Source organism: Erigeron canadensis, chromosome 8, assembly GCF_010389155.1.
Source record: "Erigeron canadensis isolate Cc75 chromosome 8, C_canadensis_v1, whole genome shotgun sequence".
Classification (NCBI taxonomy): Eukaryota; Viridiplantae; Streptophyta; class Magnoliopsida; order Asterales; family Asteraceae; genus Erigeron; species Erigeron canadensis.
In genome coordinates, this window is record NC_057768.1 from 35039882 (window position 1) to 35058632 (window position 18751).

The 18751-nt window shown below is 33.9% G+C and overlaps 3 protein-coding genes across 7 annotated transcripts; all 3 read left to right on the forward strand.

The window, feature by feature from the left end:
* Positions 1-962: 962 nt before the first annotated feature.
* On the forward strand, positions 963-8860 carry LOC122609878 (probable protein phosphatase 2C 60). 3 transcript variants are annotated; one of them, XM_043782822.1, is made up of 12 exons: positions 963-1067; positions 2200-2330; positions 3157-3220; positions 4661-4769; positions 5520-5673; positions 6080-6205; positions 6303-6426; positions 6525-6601; positions 7162-7214; positions 7689-7743; positions 8183-8368; positions 8450-8860. In XM_043782822.1, exons 2-11 carry the CDS (start codon positions 2214-2216, stop codon positions 8363-8365), a joined length of 1062 nt encoding a protein of 353 aa, XP_043638757.1. In that variant the 5' UTR covers positions 963-1067; positions 2200-2213; the 3' UTR covers positions 8366-8368; positions 8450-8860. The 3 variants fall into 3 exon arrangements, with proteins under 3 accessions (XP_043638757.1, XP_043638758.1, XP_043638759.1); XM_043782823.1 differs by having other exon boundaries at positions 8468-8860; XM_043782824.1 differs by having other exon boundaries at positions 8479-8860.
* A 559-nt stretch (positions 8861-9419) lies between these two features.
* LOC122609879 (chaperone protein dnaJ 8, chloroplastic-like) lies at positions 9420-10916 on the forward strand. The gene is made up of 3 exons (XM_043782825.1): positions 9420-9841; positions 9951-10019; positions 10577-10916. Exons 1-3 carry the CDS (start codon positions 9647-9649, stop codon positions 10751-10753), a joined length of 441 nt encoding a protein of 146 aa, XP_043638760.1. The 5' UTR covers positions 9420-9646; the 3' UTR covers positions 10754-10916.
* Positions 10917-13041: 2125 nt separating this feature from the next.
* Positions 13042-18637, forward strand: LOC122580140 (magnesium transporter MRS2-1-like). Of its 3 annotated transcripts, none has more exons than XM_043752412.1 (7): positions 13042-13140; positions 13340-13420; positions 14221-14824; positions 16203-16331; positions 16774-17112; positions 17213-17260; positions 18107-18637. In XM_043752412.1, exons 3-7 carry the CDS (start codon positions 14234-14236, stop codon positions 18335-18337), a joined length of 1338 nt encoding a protein of 445 aa, XP_043608347.1. In that variant the 5' UTR covers positions 13042-13140; positions 13340-13420; positions 14221-14233; the 3' UTR covers positions 18338-18637. The 3 variants fall into 3 exon arrangements, with proteins under 3 accessions (XP_043608347.1, XP_043608349.1, XP_043608348.1); XM_043752413.1 differs by lacking the exon at positions 13042-13140 and adding an exon at positions 13201-13231; XM_043752414.1 differs by lacking the exon at positions 16203-16331.
* Positions 18638-18751: the final 114 nt, after the last annotated feature.

The window sequence follows — 18751 nt, forward strand, 5'->3', positions numbered from 1 at the left end:
TCTATAAAAAAACAAAATGCTATTAAAAAGAAAAAACAAAAAATCATATCTAAACCAAAGTAAAACAAAATGTTATAAAAAAAATTATTTACATACTCAAAAAGTTTTATATAAGAATAAAAAAAAATGAAAAGTGACCAAAATTTATATATCATTTCATAAAATATAAAATATCTAAGGTATATAAATTATGAAGGAGACAAAATGGATATTGCAAAAATTTAAAAGATGAAAAAACAATCCAAAAAATGAGAAGTGTGAATAGAACAATGGATAGAGCCAAATGAAAATAAAAAGGGGATGTCTAATATGTTGTTAACAGCAATTAGACAGCTGCTATTGCCCTCACATTCAGGGATGATGATTATTGATTTAAAATGTGACAAATAGGATGGATATTTGTGAGAGAAAAATTGATGTTATTAACAACATTTAATATTTCCCTAAATAAAAACTTGACCACTGAACAAAATTCAACTTTATGTTTGTATTTGCTAGCATGTAAAAACAAAAATACACTATTCACATCTATTTGTCTCAATAAAAAGATATAATAATACCAACTATTCGATTGACTAGCTTGAAATCCGCTTTTTTCAATCATTAATTGGGATAGTGGATTGGACCGGTACTTAACTTGTTAAAACGGGCTCGGGTCTTTAAAGTCCGATTTTTATCGGTTCCATTGGGACGGAATCACGTCTGATTGTCTGATTGTGAGAATTGAAATAAATACCAATGTTTTTGAAAAAATGTTTTATTGATTTAACATGCATAAAATTTTTTATATTTTCATATCAAAAAGGAACTTTAAATTTTATGTCAAATGTAAAATTATTTAATGAATGTTAACAAAACCTTAACGACTTCGTTTAGAACGAATGTTTTTATGAATTAGATATTAAATACTCGTACAATTTTTCTAGCACAGTGTACAAATCGATGTAGCAATTATAGGCAAAAATCAATGTCTGGATACCAATAGGTGCATATATAAGCCAAACACTCGCTCTGTGCTACCACTGGAACACAGAAACTGTACGGACAAATCGAAATCCTCTCGTCTCGTAAGTGTTATTGAATTTTTGAATATATATAAATTCGTTATATTACAGTTTATATCTATCTATATTAGATCTAAATAACAGTTCCGAAATTAAATAAAAATGAAAATAAATTTCATAAACTTTATTTCCTTCATTCCGTTTACGAATTTCATTGATCTATCGTGATTGCGATCTCTGTACGGATATATCATTTTGTTGATTCGTTATTATTACTTGTTATTTGTTAAGTAATTAATTAGTTATATTAATTGTTGATATTTGTTTAGATTTACGTTTATAGATTAGCAATATAATCCCGTTTTTCTTTTTGTGTATGTGTATGTATCAAATTAAACCTTCTATTCATTGCTAGTGACGTCTGATGTGATGACGTGTCAACATATATTTAGGCCACGCCAACAAAAATAAAGTTCCGGTAACCGGATACATTTCGTAGCTATGAATCTAAGTTTGATACATAAAATTGATGGCTTTTATAGTAGGAGGGCTGAGTGTATAAAAAATGTATTCGACGCGTTTTTGTTATTGTATGTGTTCAACTTTCAAACGTGTATTTTTATGTATTGAACTTGCGAATTGTGACGTTTTATGTATTTCTCCAATTATGACTTGTGAACCACTGAGGTTGTGGCCTAAATTTTGATGAAGACCAGCATATATAACTATCATGCTTGCGAAAATACTAATACTTGGTATCTGATCGAAAGGTAACCGGATACATACAATATAAATGAGTTATAACTTTTATACCCTGAATAGACAGCTTGAAAGGTAGATACATGCAATAGCAAAACGTGACAAAGTTCGATACTTTGAAATACATATAATATATTCCGGGATTATACTTAGATGTTGATAGTTATGTCTTGAAAAAGTGTAAGTTGGTATTAAAGTTGTTTTCTTTTTTGCCCTGTCTGCTAAGATTTACCAAATTAGATTGTTTCGAAATTTACTTTCACAAAAGCAGACCAGAAACGGTATGATTACCAAAATGGACGAGAGGCGAAACTATGCTGCTATATAGTGACATTTGCTTATATATGAATTTGATATAGATTTATTTATCTATCTTTAGTAGTTAGATGTGTATGATGTTTATGTGCAAGTTTGACAAATTTGGTCTAAACTGTAGGTTGATTAGTAGGTATGGGGGTATACTTAAGTACGCCTAAAACGGATAAGACGTCTGAGGATGGAGAAAACGAGAAACTAAGATATGGAGTCTCATCTATGCAAGGGTGGCGTACATCAATGGAAGATGCTGTAAGTGCTTGGTCTTGGCTATAATGCTATATATTAGATATATAACATTGTAAGCCGTGGCTCTTGTTGGATTCCCGTTTATAGAAATGTTTTTGATAGTTTGATGCTTAGATTGGATTTCACATTTGTAACATTTGTGGCTTAAATGGTTTGGGATCAACGGCTTGTGGTCATCGCAAGTCTTGTGATGAAAATAGATTAGTCATCATCTGTTTGATTCTCTTTTTTGGTTGTTTCATATGTTTCGGGGATGTTTTGGATGCGTGTTTTCAAAGAGATTCTCGTGACTTGAATATTCTGTATTCGAATATCTGATAATACATTGATTAAAGTTGATATATATATATATATATATATATATATTGGAGATTTTACGTTCATCATTATCTTACAACAACTCTTTACTGTTTCTCTAAATCTTATTATTTTGAGTCTAATCAATCGAGAAACATAAGCAATATTTGCCGAACATTCAAATTCTAGACGCACATCCAAACATCCTTTTGAAGTTTTGATGGAAAATTTTGTTAGAATTATCTATCAGGATAGTAGTATAGATCAATAAAACGGCATGTCTTATGATTCTTTGAATCTGCAAGTTATGTTGATATAACATCATCAAGATGTTCTTCATTTTTGCTGTTTAAAATAAATGTTAGTTATTATGCCTTTTAGAAGTTTTTCTTTATTTTTCTATGATATAATCTTCAATTTGATTAAGCAACCATATATATCATCAATTACTGTATGGATTACCCTATCATGGATATTATTGTGGAAATAGTACTTACTGAGTGTTATTATGTCTGTTTGAGGCGTTTGGTAGCATGCTGCTTTACTTGAATTGGACAACTCCACATCTTTCTTTGGTGTTTATGATGGCCATGGAGGTAAGCACATGGACATATATGATATAGATGCATCTTTTTCTTCTTTTAATTGTGCACTATGGCTTCATCTAAAGTTTTAGGGTCCTTTTTTTTACACATCTAACGATTTTTTACACCTTTGTCCACAATGGGGACTTAAACCTGCAATTATAATGAACAAAAATTACTTCAAGTACTCAAGCCCATCTTATCGACAACTTCACGTAATGGTTGCTGCAATGAGTAGTTCAATTTTTACTCTTCCTCCTGATTTTTGCTCCTTTGAGTATTTCGCAAATACTTATTATACAATACGGATATTACTCTACTAGGCACTTGCTATAAGCTTCATATGATTTGCCCTCTCTTCGGCTAATGTGTTGTTTGTTTTTCCAAGCGAGGGCATTTTAATCTTATAGGGGGCGTTTGGTTTTAAATATGGAATCACTAGGGGCTTAGACTTTAGAAGGGAATGGGAATGGGTTTTCAAACCCATCACCCTAGATGGTTTTAGATAATGCTTAATCTAATGGGTTCGATACCAAATTTATATTCCCAAACAACGTTAATGGGAATGTAATCCATTCCTTCAATTTCAATCCCCTAAACCAAACGCGCCATTAGTCATTATGATGAAGAAAAACTGCTCATCTGTAACTGTTTGTAAACATGAATTCTAAGTAGTTAAATATATTTGACAATATACTCAAATCTCAATTTGCTGCTGGATTCTGCTGGAATATGTAGTATGGTTCACTGGAAAAGTTCTATGTATAATTGTGCTGTTTAGGATCTCAGCGCCCTTTAAATCTTGAACTGCTCTATCTGGTATAGTAAATTAGTAACTATGCAGCCGCCCTTGGCCCGTCACATCAAAATGAATTAGTAACCTGTTACATAATTACAATAACTTCAATTTTTAGTTAAATGCAACAGATTTTTGAAAACGTCTAAGCACTTGTATGAAATTTATGTATCTACTTTGATATACACAACAAAGAAACCGTTTGAATAAAATAGAATTTTGAAAACGTTTAAACACATGTAGGAAATTATCTAACCTACTTTAATTAAAAAAACAAAGATACCCGTTTGAATGACATCTAGAAAGCAAAATCCATTCAACTTTGATTTGAGCCACCATGTTGAATGATAAACTCATCAGGGCTTGCCTCCTCTGGGGATTCTTATTAGGTGGAGGTTCAAGCAATTAGGGCATCAAAAAATTTCTTCTTCTAGTAGGGCAGGATGTGTATGAAGTTTCACATATGATTGTTTTACAACAATGAAGTGGCATAGCTAAATTTGATCTTCTACACTAGGTTATTAATAAATAGTTTCAAACAAATTAATTGAAGTATACATATGATTTGACTGTTCGAGAATGGAGAATTATGGTGATAGATATCTGTAATTAGCTATGCTGACTGTGCTTTCCTCACTAAGCATTTTAGCTTGCAGGTCAGGCAGTTTCTAAGTTTTGTGCCAAGTTTCTTCACCAACAAGTACTCAATCATGAAGCTTACTCTGCTGGTGATGTAGGCACTGCTGCCCAAAAATCTTTTCTCAGGTTATCCTTATATGTCATATTTTCAGACTGCAGATCTACTGATATATTTTTTTTGAACAACGAGTTAGTAGTCATTAGGTAGTAGTTAGCATTCGAGACACCACAGTGACATCCAATCGACCCCCCCCCCCCCCCCCCCCCCCCCTCTCCTTCCCTCCTAATAATCCATTCCTGCAAATGTAGGAAGTGGGATTCATTGTCAGTTGGTGATGGAAAACAGACTAATAATTAATTCCAAGGGCTCTCAACATCATTCCGTACTGTTAGAGTATAGATATAAGAGACTTTTACTCTTATTTACAAAATGTCTTCTATATGTAATTGTGGCTATTTTACCTGTTACTTTTAGAAATTATTCAAATTTGCCAAAACAATTAAACATAGGGAAGCATATCCAAACACTATCGTCAATAGTTAATTACCAGATTCTGATTATTTGGTAGCAAATAATTACTTTCACAACACATTTACATACCCCTCTAATCACATGATGGAGGTAGGGAATATGATTCGCTTACAACTTCCTTTTCACCTCGTCATCTGCCTAAGAATCTGAAAAACTATCATACTTCATCCATTTTATGCACCTACATTGGCATTATGTGGACTATTTTGTTGATTATTTTTTTTATTCTTTATCATGAATTTATAGTATATGCAACTGTACATTTAGGATGAAGACATATTCTTCGATCGAGACAGATGTTTACTAGTTGTCAATCTTCTGAACGAAGTTGTATAATTGTGCAGAATGGATGAGATGATGTGCGGACAACGTGGCTGGAGAGAGCTAGCGATATTAGGAAATAAAATTGATCAGTTTAGCGGCATGATAGAAGGACTCATTTGGTCACCGAGGAGTGGCAATTTAAAAGCTATGGAGGATAATTGGTCTACTGAGGAGGTACTTTTTTTGTATACACCTGCTAACTAATATGTGTCAGGTTTGTTAATTGAAGTTTGGGATGGTTAGGTAAATCTACATTGATACGCATTATCAGTTATCTAGTGGTAACTCTTTATCAGAAAATCTAAATTCGACTATTTTGACGCCAAAAGATCAGAAAAACATGATTATGATCATAATCATTCAACCCTAACTGTAAATATAAATTACTATAACCTTGAGTCACAATAATCAGTTTATTTGTACATCCACAAACCCTTTAGGAGTCCTGAAGCATATCATCAAAGATGGTAGTTAAATATGCTAACTATTTAATCATGTTACAGAATGAACTAGTTTTGATTATTATTCTAGCATACTGTTGTTTCTATGGGTCTTAAAGTTCTTTTCTGGATGATTGTAGGGACCACACTCTAATTATGATGGACCAGCGTGTGGTAGCACCGCTTGCGTTGCCATCATCCGTAACAACCAACTTGTTGTAGCAAACGCTGGCGATTCTCGTTGTGTACTATCTCGTAAGGGTCAGGTAATATTGTTTGTGAGAAGGATCCAAAATCCTGAATTCTATAACAAATGATTTTCAAATTTTGGTACTTGAATATGCATTTTAACCATTTATACAGGCATATAATCTTTCGAAAGACCACAAGCCCGATCTTGAAGTTGAGAAAGAAAGGATATATAAAGCCGGTGGGTATATTCATTATGGTCGAGTAAATGGGAGTCTAAACTTGGCTAGAGCAATTGGTATGTCACAACTTAGTTGTTTAGTATTATTTGTGTAAAAATGCCTCTTCTCTTTCTATCATAATCACTAAATTATAATCCTTTGAAATCATTTTAAGGTGACATGGAGCTGAAAAGAGATAAAACACTTCCACCTGAAAAGCAAATTCTAACTGCCAATCCTGATATAAATTCGGTATACTGAAGCATTTAAATTCGGGCCCTCTGTAGTAGCATGATAAGTTGCTTTTAGCAAAACAGTCTAGTTGGGTAATGGCTCATAACAGGTAAAATTTTGTATGGGTTCAATGGTCGAGATGGATCGGTTTGGACTGACTGGAAACACTTTCTGTCCAAAATTTGTAAATTTTGTTGAAGTGTCATATGGTTTCAGTATAATATTCTTAAAACATTGAACTCTTTTGAATAAAATGATTCAGAACGTATTAAATGATAAAAGTCCTTTTTGGACAACTTTCAGATTGACTGGTCAAATTGACATGACACCTTTTAAACTTAACCCAAGTCAGCCCATTTATAAGGAAATGGTTAGTTTTAAACTATCTATATTATAAGTGTATCCTGTTAAACATAACCCATGTCGGCCCATTATAAGGAAGTTGGTTAATTTCAACTCTTGTTGTTTGTATTCATTTGGTAAATGCAAAATGTCTTGAGTCAATAATCGTTACTGATGATATGATTATGCTTGTCGCTTCGGATGACATGACTTTTTCTCCCCTCAACACAAAATAGGTTGAGCTATGCGAGGATGATGATTTTCTTGTTCTTGCCTGTGACGGTATATGGTATATTTTCATCTAATTTTCTATATACTAGCGTACAATAAAGAATCAAATTAGTGTAAGGTAACATGATCGGAAATACAATTTCCATCACATCTGTTTGTTATGTATAGTTGGCAAGGTCATACGATCACTTCACTATAATCTTTCTATATAGATGTGGCAAAGTATGAGTTTTGTGGGTTGGCTGAGTGTGAAACAAGTTGTTTTAAGATATGGTTCAGAATGGGCTGACCTGTAAATAGTTTGCCAAGTTTTAGAAATAATTAATGCTACAAAAACTATGCATTACAGTATATGAATCTTTTCTTATAAAATAAAACAAATTAGGAAATGTTTTTTCATCTGACCCATCCTGATAATATAGATGCGTAGTTAACCCATTCTCAAATAGTGGGTTGCCACACCTACTTGGGCAGTGTATACGAGTATGATATCATTAGTGACTAAAGTACAATCTCTTTTCTTATCATACAGGGATTGCATGTCAAGCCAGCAACTGGTAGACTTTGTTCGCGAACAATTAAAAACTGTAAGTCCAGTAACACGTCATTAGAATTTCATACTACGTTGCCTTGTTGATAGAGGTAATAAAATAGGTACGTAAAAGGTAAATTTTGGTATGAGTTGTGCAGCCAAATGTGGGGTTGACCAAAAAAAAACAATTTTTTGCAAAAGTATAATTGTTTGTGTATATCTGGTTTCTCAAGAATGATTACATAAATAATATTAATGAAATTAGTATGAATAAAATGATTTAGGAGGTTTCATGCATTTGAAATACAATTGGCTGGCATCTGACGTAATTGACCCTTTTTAACCTGTTTGACCGTTACCTTTTAAGATATTCTTTTCACCAGGTTACCTGTTATTAGAAATAAAACATGATTTGAATCAATCCATCTATAAGTAAATGGCTCAAAGTTGCATCCTACACTTTATATGAACTGAAGCAGCCATGAATGGTGCAGGAAAGTAAGCTATCAAAAGTTTGTGAGAAGGTATTTGATAGATGTTTGGCACCCGTTTCTGGTGGTGAAGGGTGTGATAATATGACCATGATCTTGATCCAGTTCAAGAAACCCGAATCTGGTCCATCTACATCACAACTACCAGATTCATCTAATGGTCAAGAAGTACCAGAATCAAACTAGCTGGTAATCTTTCACTATTTATCTCAACATATTGATGCTTTTTCTGTCCATGGCTACTTTGTTTACATACAATACAAATTACAGAATATGTATTTTGTATAGCGGTTCGATAGAAAATCTGGAATGCCAATTCTGGTGCTGGACTTGACTACTGGTACAATCTTTCTGCTTTGCCTTGTTATTTGCACCTTGAACGCCTTATATTGGATCTGGTCATTCAAGCATTGGAAATGTTTGTGTCTATTTGGGGCATTTAACCATTATAGCTTTGATAGTTAACAATTGTTTGTATACGAAACCTTTTGTTCTTGAACTCCATTTGGCACTACTTGCATATGAAGATGGGGACCGTAGGAACTCACAAATGGTAGCTATTGCCAATTGCATCACCACTTGTACATAACTTTCTATAAGCTTGGTGTTTTTGACTCGAATAATTTTCCTCGATGAAAAGAGTATAGAATGGAGCAAACTTTAGGTGGTGTTTGTTTTTAACTTAATAAACTTAACGATATAATTTTTAATGTAGTAAGTAATAAATATTTGTTTGTTTTAGACTTAAGTTATAAATAATGACTTAACGTAGAAAGTTATATAACTGTTGCTTTATCCATTCCATTAATGATTTATATTTATTTGTTTTTTATGCATTTGAGCACCTATAATAAAATAAACAAGAATCACTCCTAGTCTAAAACGACAACATTTTTGTATGCAAACATTTTTTCCATACAGCTCTTAATGTACCAAAAAACAAAGCACGACTAAATTTTATGAACGTACGTAAATGTTAGGGTTTAATTTGATGTAAAAAACTATGACATTTTACCTACCATAAAGACATTATACATCTATACATGTTTTTATAAATTATACGAGTATTACATATAGGAATAATCATAAATATTTACATAGATAGTCTTTAGATCATCTTGTACGGCATTTTCTCAAAGGTGTAACCTCAAGGACTTGGTAAATTGGAGTTCAATTCGAAGATAATGCAAATTTTAAAAAGAAGACTGATCTATCACGATACCACGTAGATCAAAGATATTTAAAGACTTAAATTTATTTTTTAACAATGCTGAACCACGACATAATATTGGAATGGATAAGGCAGGTGCAAAAGATCTTTATTCCATGTCACAAACAACAAACACACACCATGCACTATATCATCATGTTTATAAAACCCGATCATTTCTTTCATTCTTCCTCATCGATATCATAGAAAGAAAGGAAACAAAATATTCCGTTTTAGTAATATTGTGAACATAAAAAATGTCCAGTGTAACCCGAACCATTACTAGTTGTGTTATATCATCGATCGATTCATACAAGAAGGTGAGCCTGAGGTTTCGGGTCAATTGTGCTTTAAGTAATTCGGTTGCTTCAAATCCGTATACAATTTTAAGGATTCATCCTGGTGCTTCTAAAAGTGATGTTAAGAAAGCTTTTAAACAACTTGCTTTGAAGGTATGGGTTTTATATGAATGCCTAATCGTTAGATCGATATGAAGTACTTTCCCATGCAAATCATGTTGAGTTTTGAAAATTTCTTCGTGTAAATATCGTTCTTAATCAGTATCACCCCGATGTATGCAAAGGAACCAGTGACGGAATCGAATTTCACCAGATCAATGAAGCTTATGACGTAAGTATATATTGTCTTTTTATCATTAAGTCGATTCATTTCTTACAAGTTTAAAACTAAGGACCCCTGGTCCAGCAGTCTTCATACGAGGTGGTCAAGCAATGAAGAGGTTGTTGGTTGAGTCCCAAAATACCCAACCGAAACCCATAACTCGTAAACCCAAACCCAACCCGCCAACATAATAATGGGGATGGCAGGTCAACGGGTTAGCCAGCTGATTTCAAGTCAAACACATCATATGGGTTGTCGGGTTGATTTCAGGTCAAATTAGTTGTGGGTTGTCGAGTCATTGAGTTGGTTTCTAGTCAAATGGGTTCATGGGTTAGACCTATTAGAAAATCCATAAATAATTCTAAATATTTGTGGCTTGGCGGGTCGGTCTGTTAAGTGTTAACCCAAATGGTTATCTCGAACCGGGCCTGAAAGATTATGTTGATAGGTCAATAAGTCAAATTTATACAACCCTAATCCAATTTTTTCGGGCCGAGTCGAGTATTGCGTAAAGTTGTCAACTTGTCATACAATATGTTGACATGATCGCTTACAAACTTTTGCAGATGGTGATGAATAATTTCAAAGACACAACGAGTGAATATACGAATGGGTCAGCCATGGAAATGGATGAACTAGTGAGGGATACGGATGAGCCAGATTGGGAGTTGTGGGAAGAATGGATGGGATGGGAAGGTGCCGGGATTAGGGATTACTCTTCACATATCAATCCTTACATCTAAGACAACCGAGATCAAGAAGAAACTTGGGGACTTAAGTGTATAGACTCTTTTGTACATAAATTTGGAGACTTTGAAATGTATATAAATCTTGCAGGGGCAAATAAATATGAATCGATGTATAAAATAAATCATTGTATATATGAAAGGGGTTTGGTTAATTGAATCTTTAACATAGCATCAGTATGTCATTTCATCAACTCTGCATAATTTTACCATGATTTGTAAACAGAATTTAAACCGGTTGAAAAAAATTTAACCGAAAAGAACAATTACATAAAATTTAGAGGATTTTGGATCTATAACTTAGTCGTTACATGTCCAAACATAAGAACAAGAAAAATTTAGTCAAACAGCATGCTACTTCTCTTCTTGTTAGGCTCAAAATCGTTGTCATTTCTAAAACGCCATATAGCCCAGTAGCCCACCAAGCAACAAAGGCAATCACTTCGATCACTTTCTTCTAGTCACTATGGAGAACCGAGTTTTGATAATGAATAAGGATGTCTCCCGAATCTAATGGTATAGGTGTAACCATACCAAGATAACTTCAGCATGATTAGTATTTATCTTCTATTTTTCTTTTCGGAATGGCTAATTACATAAATAATAAATCATTAATACAAACACCTATGTTCATGTACACACCACAGTAATCTATAAGTTATACATAACATGACAAATAGGAAATTTTTTCCAATCCACCCACATGAGAGAAAACTTTTCCGCCCCATATATGAACCAAAGGTAACCAAAAGATTGAATACTCTTCACCACTTTTAAACTAGACCACGGGACCCTTTGGAAAATCAATTCGTTGTGTGCTTTCCAGATACTCCAAAATCTTATTATGGACGGAATATAATTATAGTAACAATATCATTTTGATAATTATTAGTATAATAATGACTTATTATGGATGGGATATAATTATAGTTTTGTTAATACAAATAACTATATGTAGATGAAAATGTTATAATGTCTTATTATAAATCGTATATCAATAAAAATATAACATAATGTAAAATAAATACCAAAAAGACTTTATTTTTCTACTTGAAATTAGAGATGGTAAAATAAACCTAGTAACACCAAAACCAGATCGGAAACCCAAAACTGAAATTAAAAAAAAACGATTTTTTAATTACCAGCTCTTCTTCAAACCACCGATTAGGAATCAACTTTATTTTTTTTTTTACCATTTGAATCGCGTATGAACCAGTTACAAAAACTGGTTAGAAAATCAATTTTCAAGTTATGTAAAAAGTGGTCGTTATTTATCAGTTACTAGTCCTAGCCTCCCTTTTAGCATTTATTACTTTTGTCATCCTAAAACTTATATAGTTATGTAGCTTGGGTTTAGTTTAGTCACAACATCCATTTTCTCCTAAACACTCCAAAAATTAGTTATAATAATCAGAAAAATACTCAAAAAGGCTACTAACTCCGCTTCCGCTTCCAACGGTGTTAGGCCTTATTTAAACGAAGACCAAGTCTCACACCAACTAGAAAGAGCACTTAGACGTCGTACAACATGTACACAATACATCAAGTCATGAGCAATATGCCTCAGAGTATTAAATTTTGAACTAGACATACGCAATATCAATATGGAAGAAGGTGAATCAATCTCATTTTTCAATTAAAAAATTTAACTTGATGATGCAAGGTAACTCCAAAGAAAATGGATATGCATATGAAGATAAATGAAGATGTTGAAGAATTTGAAGTTGAATAAAGACTAATAAAGATTTTTAATTTTATTTGTTTGAATACAATTTATTTTGATTAAAGGTTAGTTTTTATTTGAAGATATAACCTGCTAGGATACAATTAGATCCTAAGAGGCTGCCTTATATACTCGTCCTTGATTAGTTCTCGACTCGTCCTTGGATGCACACCAAAAGGTTGATTCATCCTTGGACTCATCCTTCCCCATTCGTCCTCTCATAAACGACTGATTTAAGGCTTTTTTTTTGTGAGTGTATAATCAAATAAATGGTGGATCCAAGACTAGTCCTGGGTATAAAATTGATTTTAGGAGAATTAGTCCTTTGATGATTTTTTTTCTGATATAGCTTAGACTATTTATCTTGAGAACGAGTCTAGGCATAGAGTAGCTTCTAATCAATTAGGGTGGTTGGGTATTCCAAATCAAATAACCGGTTTCTAACCAAGTCGGATATGGGTCAAACCCGAACGGCTTTGTTGACTATTTGGTCGGGTTTCAATAACCGGTTTTTGTTCACGGCTGAAGTTCATACATAGGATGTCAAAAAAGAAGAAATATCATGTCGTTTAGCATGCAGAATAATTGGTCCCATACGTTTCATTTATTCGGTCAGCCAGGAACAAACATCGCACTCTGCGTATCACTGTATCAGAGTTGGGTAAAAATATCCAAACCAGTAAATTTGTATAATTTTGTATGTATATATATCATCATTATTAATTGAAAATAAAAATAATCGAATTGGCAGGGTAAGACAAACTCTCTTCATTTCTTCCAAATGAACACAATAGAAATATTCTAATCTATGCTTATATTGTAGTATAATACAGTAGTATTTAATTGTATTTTGTATTCAGTTTTTGCAGGTTATTATTTACTTCAAAATAGAATTTTTGGTTGATCGAGTTACAACAAGAAATTTATTCCTTCCAGATGAAGTAAGTAATTTTACATGCACTTAATTCATTCATTCTGTTATAGTATATGTATATATATATATATATATATATATCTGCTTGACCGTGTGTGCGTGTTGCTTCCATAGAAGCAAGATGTTATAATTTGAAAGTTTTATTACATACAATGAACACGACTTTATCTATATAGAAATTCGTCCAAAGTGTGTTACATTCGAGAATACTTATCCCATATAACAATGGTGTTAACAAGGTGATATAGCAGGTATACTCTAAAAGTAAAGTAAAGTAACCCCCAATGCCATATTCCATGGGTTTTTGGGTCCTAATACCGTCTTTGACGGTGTATGGGGGGTTGAGATATGGACGGTCTTACCGCTACCAAAGGTAGAGAGGCTGCTTCTAAATTCTACCAAACGTAGAAAAGGACCTCCAGCCTTACTGGGCATGAGGATCGAACCCTTGACCTCTGTCTACATAGGCAAGGGCTTCAATACTCTCTAATGTCAGAAAACCGAAAACCTAATATATGATGGTGATTCAAGTCATATTCGAAGCTTCCCGTGAGTATTTAAATTGGTTTTCGTATAGCCTATGCCTATGATACATATCAAGTAACTACTTAGAATGAAAAACTTAAACATCAAATTGTGAAACAAGTGAACGATGTGCACTTGTCATAGAAATGACCGGCCTTTGTTTGTTTGTTATACTATCTGATGTGGTGGGTTAATCATGTAGCTGATGATACCAAGAATTTGTCTATCCACATGTTTCATGAACTAGTCTTTCGTTTATGATTTACATAATTGTTTCTGCAGGTAGACTATACTGATGGCAGACCTAAAAGAACGTCTCATCCCGCCTAGACCTTCATCTTCTGTAAACCGTAGAGATGCGTCTTACAGGCAATCTGCGATTGGGCGCCAGCCTTTTCAAGGAGTGGATGTTCTAGGCCTGAAAAAGCGTGGCCAAGGTCTTCGATCATGGATCCGTGTTGATGCTGCAACTGGAGACTCTCAAGTTATTGAGGTTGACAAGTTTACCATGATGCGTCGTTGTGATCTCCCTGCACGTGATCTTCGCCTACTTGATCCTTTATTTGTCTACCCGTCAACAATTCTTGGCAGAGAGAAGGCGATAGTCGTGAATTTGGAGCAGATTCGGTGTATTATAACATCTGATGAAGTCCTGCTTTTGAATTCTCTTGATAGTTATGTACTACAGTACGTGGTGGAATTGCAACGACGTTTGAAAGCTGCGGGGGATGATGTTTGGCAGTCAGAAAGTTCTGACTCTAATAGACGAAGAGGGGGTAGGACTTTTCGGGATATGTTTGGGTGCACATCACCTGATTACTTGCCCTTTGAGTTCAGGGCTTTAGAAGTTGCTCTTGAGGCTGCTTGTACATGTTTGGACACACAGGTTAGTTGCATTCTTGATCATATAATTTTATTGGTGTCGTACCTTTTTTAATCATTTGGGAGCATGATATGACTGAGATTGTACTTAGTGTTTAAGATAATATGGGTTTGAAACATACAACAACAAAAATGGTTTAAATCCCACCTTAAGCAGCTTATGTGGAAGTGAGATATAGATGGTCTTACCCCTACCTGCGAGTAGAGGGACTGCTTTTCGAAGGACCTCCGGCCAGAACTTGTTATATTCCTCAATAGGTGAAAACCGATGGCTCGGCCCTCGCCGATGGGGTTTTTTCTTGTGTCTCTGGTCACCGTAATTGGCACAAGTTCTTTTCAACCCTTTTGCATTCTTAGCAGTTTAAGTTCCGGGATCGGTCTAGTCTTTGGTTTTTGTATGTAGTCTACACTGTTATTGTTGTATTCTGACTGCTAGCGCCTTGCTAGTTAGTCGTTTTTCAATAGAATCTTTTTGCCGTCCCAAAAATAAAAGGTTATCGATTATAAGCTATAATACATTATTAGATAACAAACTCTTCTAATAATCAGATCATTGGCCCTTATGCATTTGCATCAACTCTAGTTATATGTGACCAATAACTGATGAACAAAGTTTCTTCCTTTGACTTTAAATTTGTTTAATGGTTATGTCATTTATAATCTGAGGTTCTTCAAATATTGAAGATGTCACTGTGGAAGTCATTATGAAAATTAAAACTGTCTGGTTTACTACTACATGTGTAGGATGTGAAGACAGGAAGATTGGTTGAGTCTTACCATGACCTTAAATTTGAGACAAATGGTTTACTTCATTTATAGCCTTAAAAATAATTGGTACTTGGTTTATCATCTAAAGCATAAAAGTATCTATTGGGTTCTCAAATCTGCTGTTTGGAACTATTCTTTTATACTAATGAAGGAGTTTTATTCGTTTACTAAATGAGATGCTAAATTCTTGTAATAGTGGTTTATTATAAAGTGAGTCAATCTTAGTGGTGCATAGGTTACAGTCATCTGTTCTGGATAGCTTAATTACGGATCACCATCTTTATTTATAATATGATTATTTAGTGAAATCTTGGTGCAGATAATATGTTCATGATCTGAACTGTTGATGATTATCAAGAAGTGCATGTATCATTTCTTGTTATTTTGAAGGGGATCGACTGTATCTGGATTCTAGACAATATCTATGTGCGTGACTATGGAATAGACCGATAGAAGGAGTGTTTATGTTAGCATAGCTAAGGTTCATATAATATGCTTAGGTGTTTCTATTTCTATAAGTAAAGATATATGGCTTCGCTAGTGACCTACTCTATCAAAAAATGGTTTATTTCAGACTTTGTCTTACATTCTAAAATCGTCGTTAATTTTATCAGGCAGCAGAATTAGAAATCGAAGCATATCCGTTGCTAGATGAACTTACATCTAAGATTAGTACTTCAAACTTGGAACATGTACGTAGACTGAAAAGCAGACTAGTTGCATTGACTCGGAGGGTTCAGAAGGTGGTTTCTTTCACCTTGGAATCATTGTCATTTTCTGACATGTTTTGTATGAACACCCGATAACCCCTCTATCATTGTTGTAGTTGGAACTTTTGATTTATCTACTTGTGACTGAGACTATTTGGATGCGTTAAATGTCCAATGGGTTAGAGTGTTAAACCTATTGAAATACACCAAAATCTATTCATACAGTATCCTAATTTGTTATTTCAAAGATTTCAAGTATTACTGTGATAAATTTGATTTTGTGATAATAACTTACTCATTAAATGTTATGTTTTTAAAAAGGAAAAAAAAAAATTACAGGGTCCACCTGACCCTACTCTTTCAACCCATACCAAATTTGATATTTGTCAACCTGAACCCGTTTTGACCCATTATGAGACCACCTAATCTGGCCGTCTTGCTACTTCAACTCAGTTTGTTAAATATTTGTATATAGGTTAGAGACGAGATAGAGCAACTCATGGATGATGATGGTGATATGGCTGAAATGTACCTTACTGAGAAGAAAAGACGAATGGAATCATTTATCTATGGTGGAGATCAATCTTTGGCAGGATACAGATCAACGGATGGTATTCAATCTGTTTCTGCTCCTGTTTCTCCGGTTTCTTCGCCTCCAGAAGGTAGAAGGCTGGAAAAAAATTTGAGTCTTGCAAGGAGCAGGTACGATAGCATAAGGAGTTCAGAGAGTGCTACAGAAAACATTGATGAACTGGAAATGTTATTGGAGGCTTATTTTATCGTCACAGATAGCACTCTTAATAAGCTTACATCGGTATATAATCTATAATTCATCTCAATATATTGAGTTTTCAATTAGGGATTTATGTTTAGTTAACACCTTATTGCTGACTTCTTTTTTTTGTTTATGTTAGCTGAAGGAATACATTGATGATACTGAAGATTTTATCAATATTCAACTGGTATGTTCTCTTCCATAGCCACAATGGTTTACATATTCACATATACGTAACTGAGTTATATGATCCTCTTTTAGAACTAGCATTGAGAACTTAAAAGGATGACACTATATAGTTGGTCAACTGTCAAATAGAGGTTAAGTGGGTAATCTGGTCAATTCCTCCACGAAGTTACTATAAAAAGGAATGTTGCATTTATGGGACCAGAGTTTACTTATGACATCCACAAAAGGCATATTTACCATTTCAGTTGGCAGCTTTGAACTTTGGTCATTGTTATCTATGTTATTTAACCCTGTTGTCTTGATGTGGCAAATCAGATGGTGTGAGTAATGTGTTATCTCCCGGGTAATTAAGAAAGTTACCTAAAAAGAAGTTGGGTGGTTTAAAAAGTTACCTAAAAAGTTGGGTCTATCTAATGGGCCGAGTGTCTCTCAAAGTGTACATTTCATGTAGGCAACCTGCAGACTCACTTAAGAAAAGTAGACTATTTTTGTAATAATAATAAAACAGGTTGGTGAGTAAGTGTTTCGGGTCAACCTAACCTGTACAAAAAGTACATTCTTTATCCATTGACCATTGTGCCTGATGTGCCAATTTGCCATCACTGTGGTTCAATGTTGGTTGACTGTTGATTGCGGCGTTAAATCTTGTTTGGCAGGTCTATATTGTCAGTTCTGAGTAAAGTTAATAAAGTGTTGTCAAATGTTCCACGAAAAGTGCAACATTCGACCAATCACATGCTAGTTCTAGAGAAATATTGGATTATCAACATAAGTTCTTATATGACTTGGCAGGTCTGAATTCATGGCTTAAGTTATGCTTTCTCATGATAACTTTGATGTGCAGGATAATGTTCGGAACCAGCTTATACAGTTTGAGTTGCTGCTGACGACAGGGACATTTGTTGTTGCCATATTTGGAGTCATAGCAGGGATATTTGGTATGAATTTCGAGATATCTCTATTTGAGTACCCATCGGCTTTCAAATGGGTACTTCTGATTGCTGGTGTTTGTGGAGCTTTGCTATTCAGTTCATTTTTGTGGTTTTACAAGTACAAAAGGCTCATGCCATTGTAGATGGTCTATGGTAACATGAGAGTTGGAAAGTAGGAGATCCTACCAAATGTGTGGCTCGTAATGATCTTTTCAAATGTGACCCAAATCGTTAATGCAGATCAAACGTAGTGTGAATTTTATTGATGGGTTCATTTGACTTGGATATGGGATCACCCCTTTCTTACAACTGTAATTAGAAGCAGGTGCTTACAATTTACAGGTGTTTGGATGTATGTTTATAAGTAATTCTATTTTAATAACTAGAATAAATACTCGGTTGTAACTAAATCAACTTTAGGATATAATATATCATTTGTATAATCAGAGAAAATCACTCAATACAGTCATGCGAGAAAGATAAATATGTATTTGTGTTACGCCATCTAATAATGATGTCATGTTTAGTCAATACGACTAAATAATCAAATACTTTTT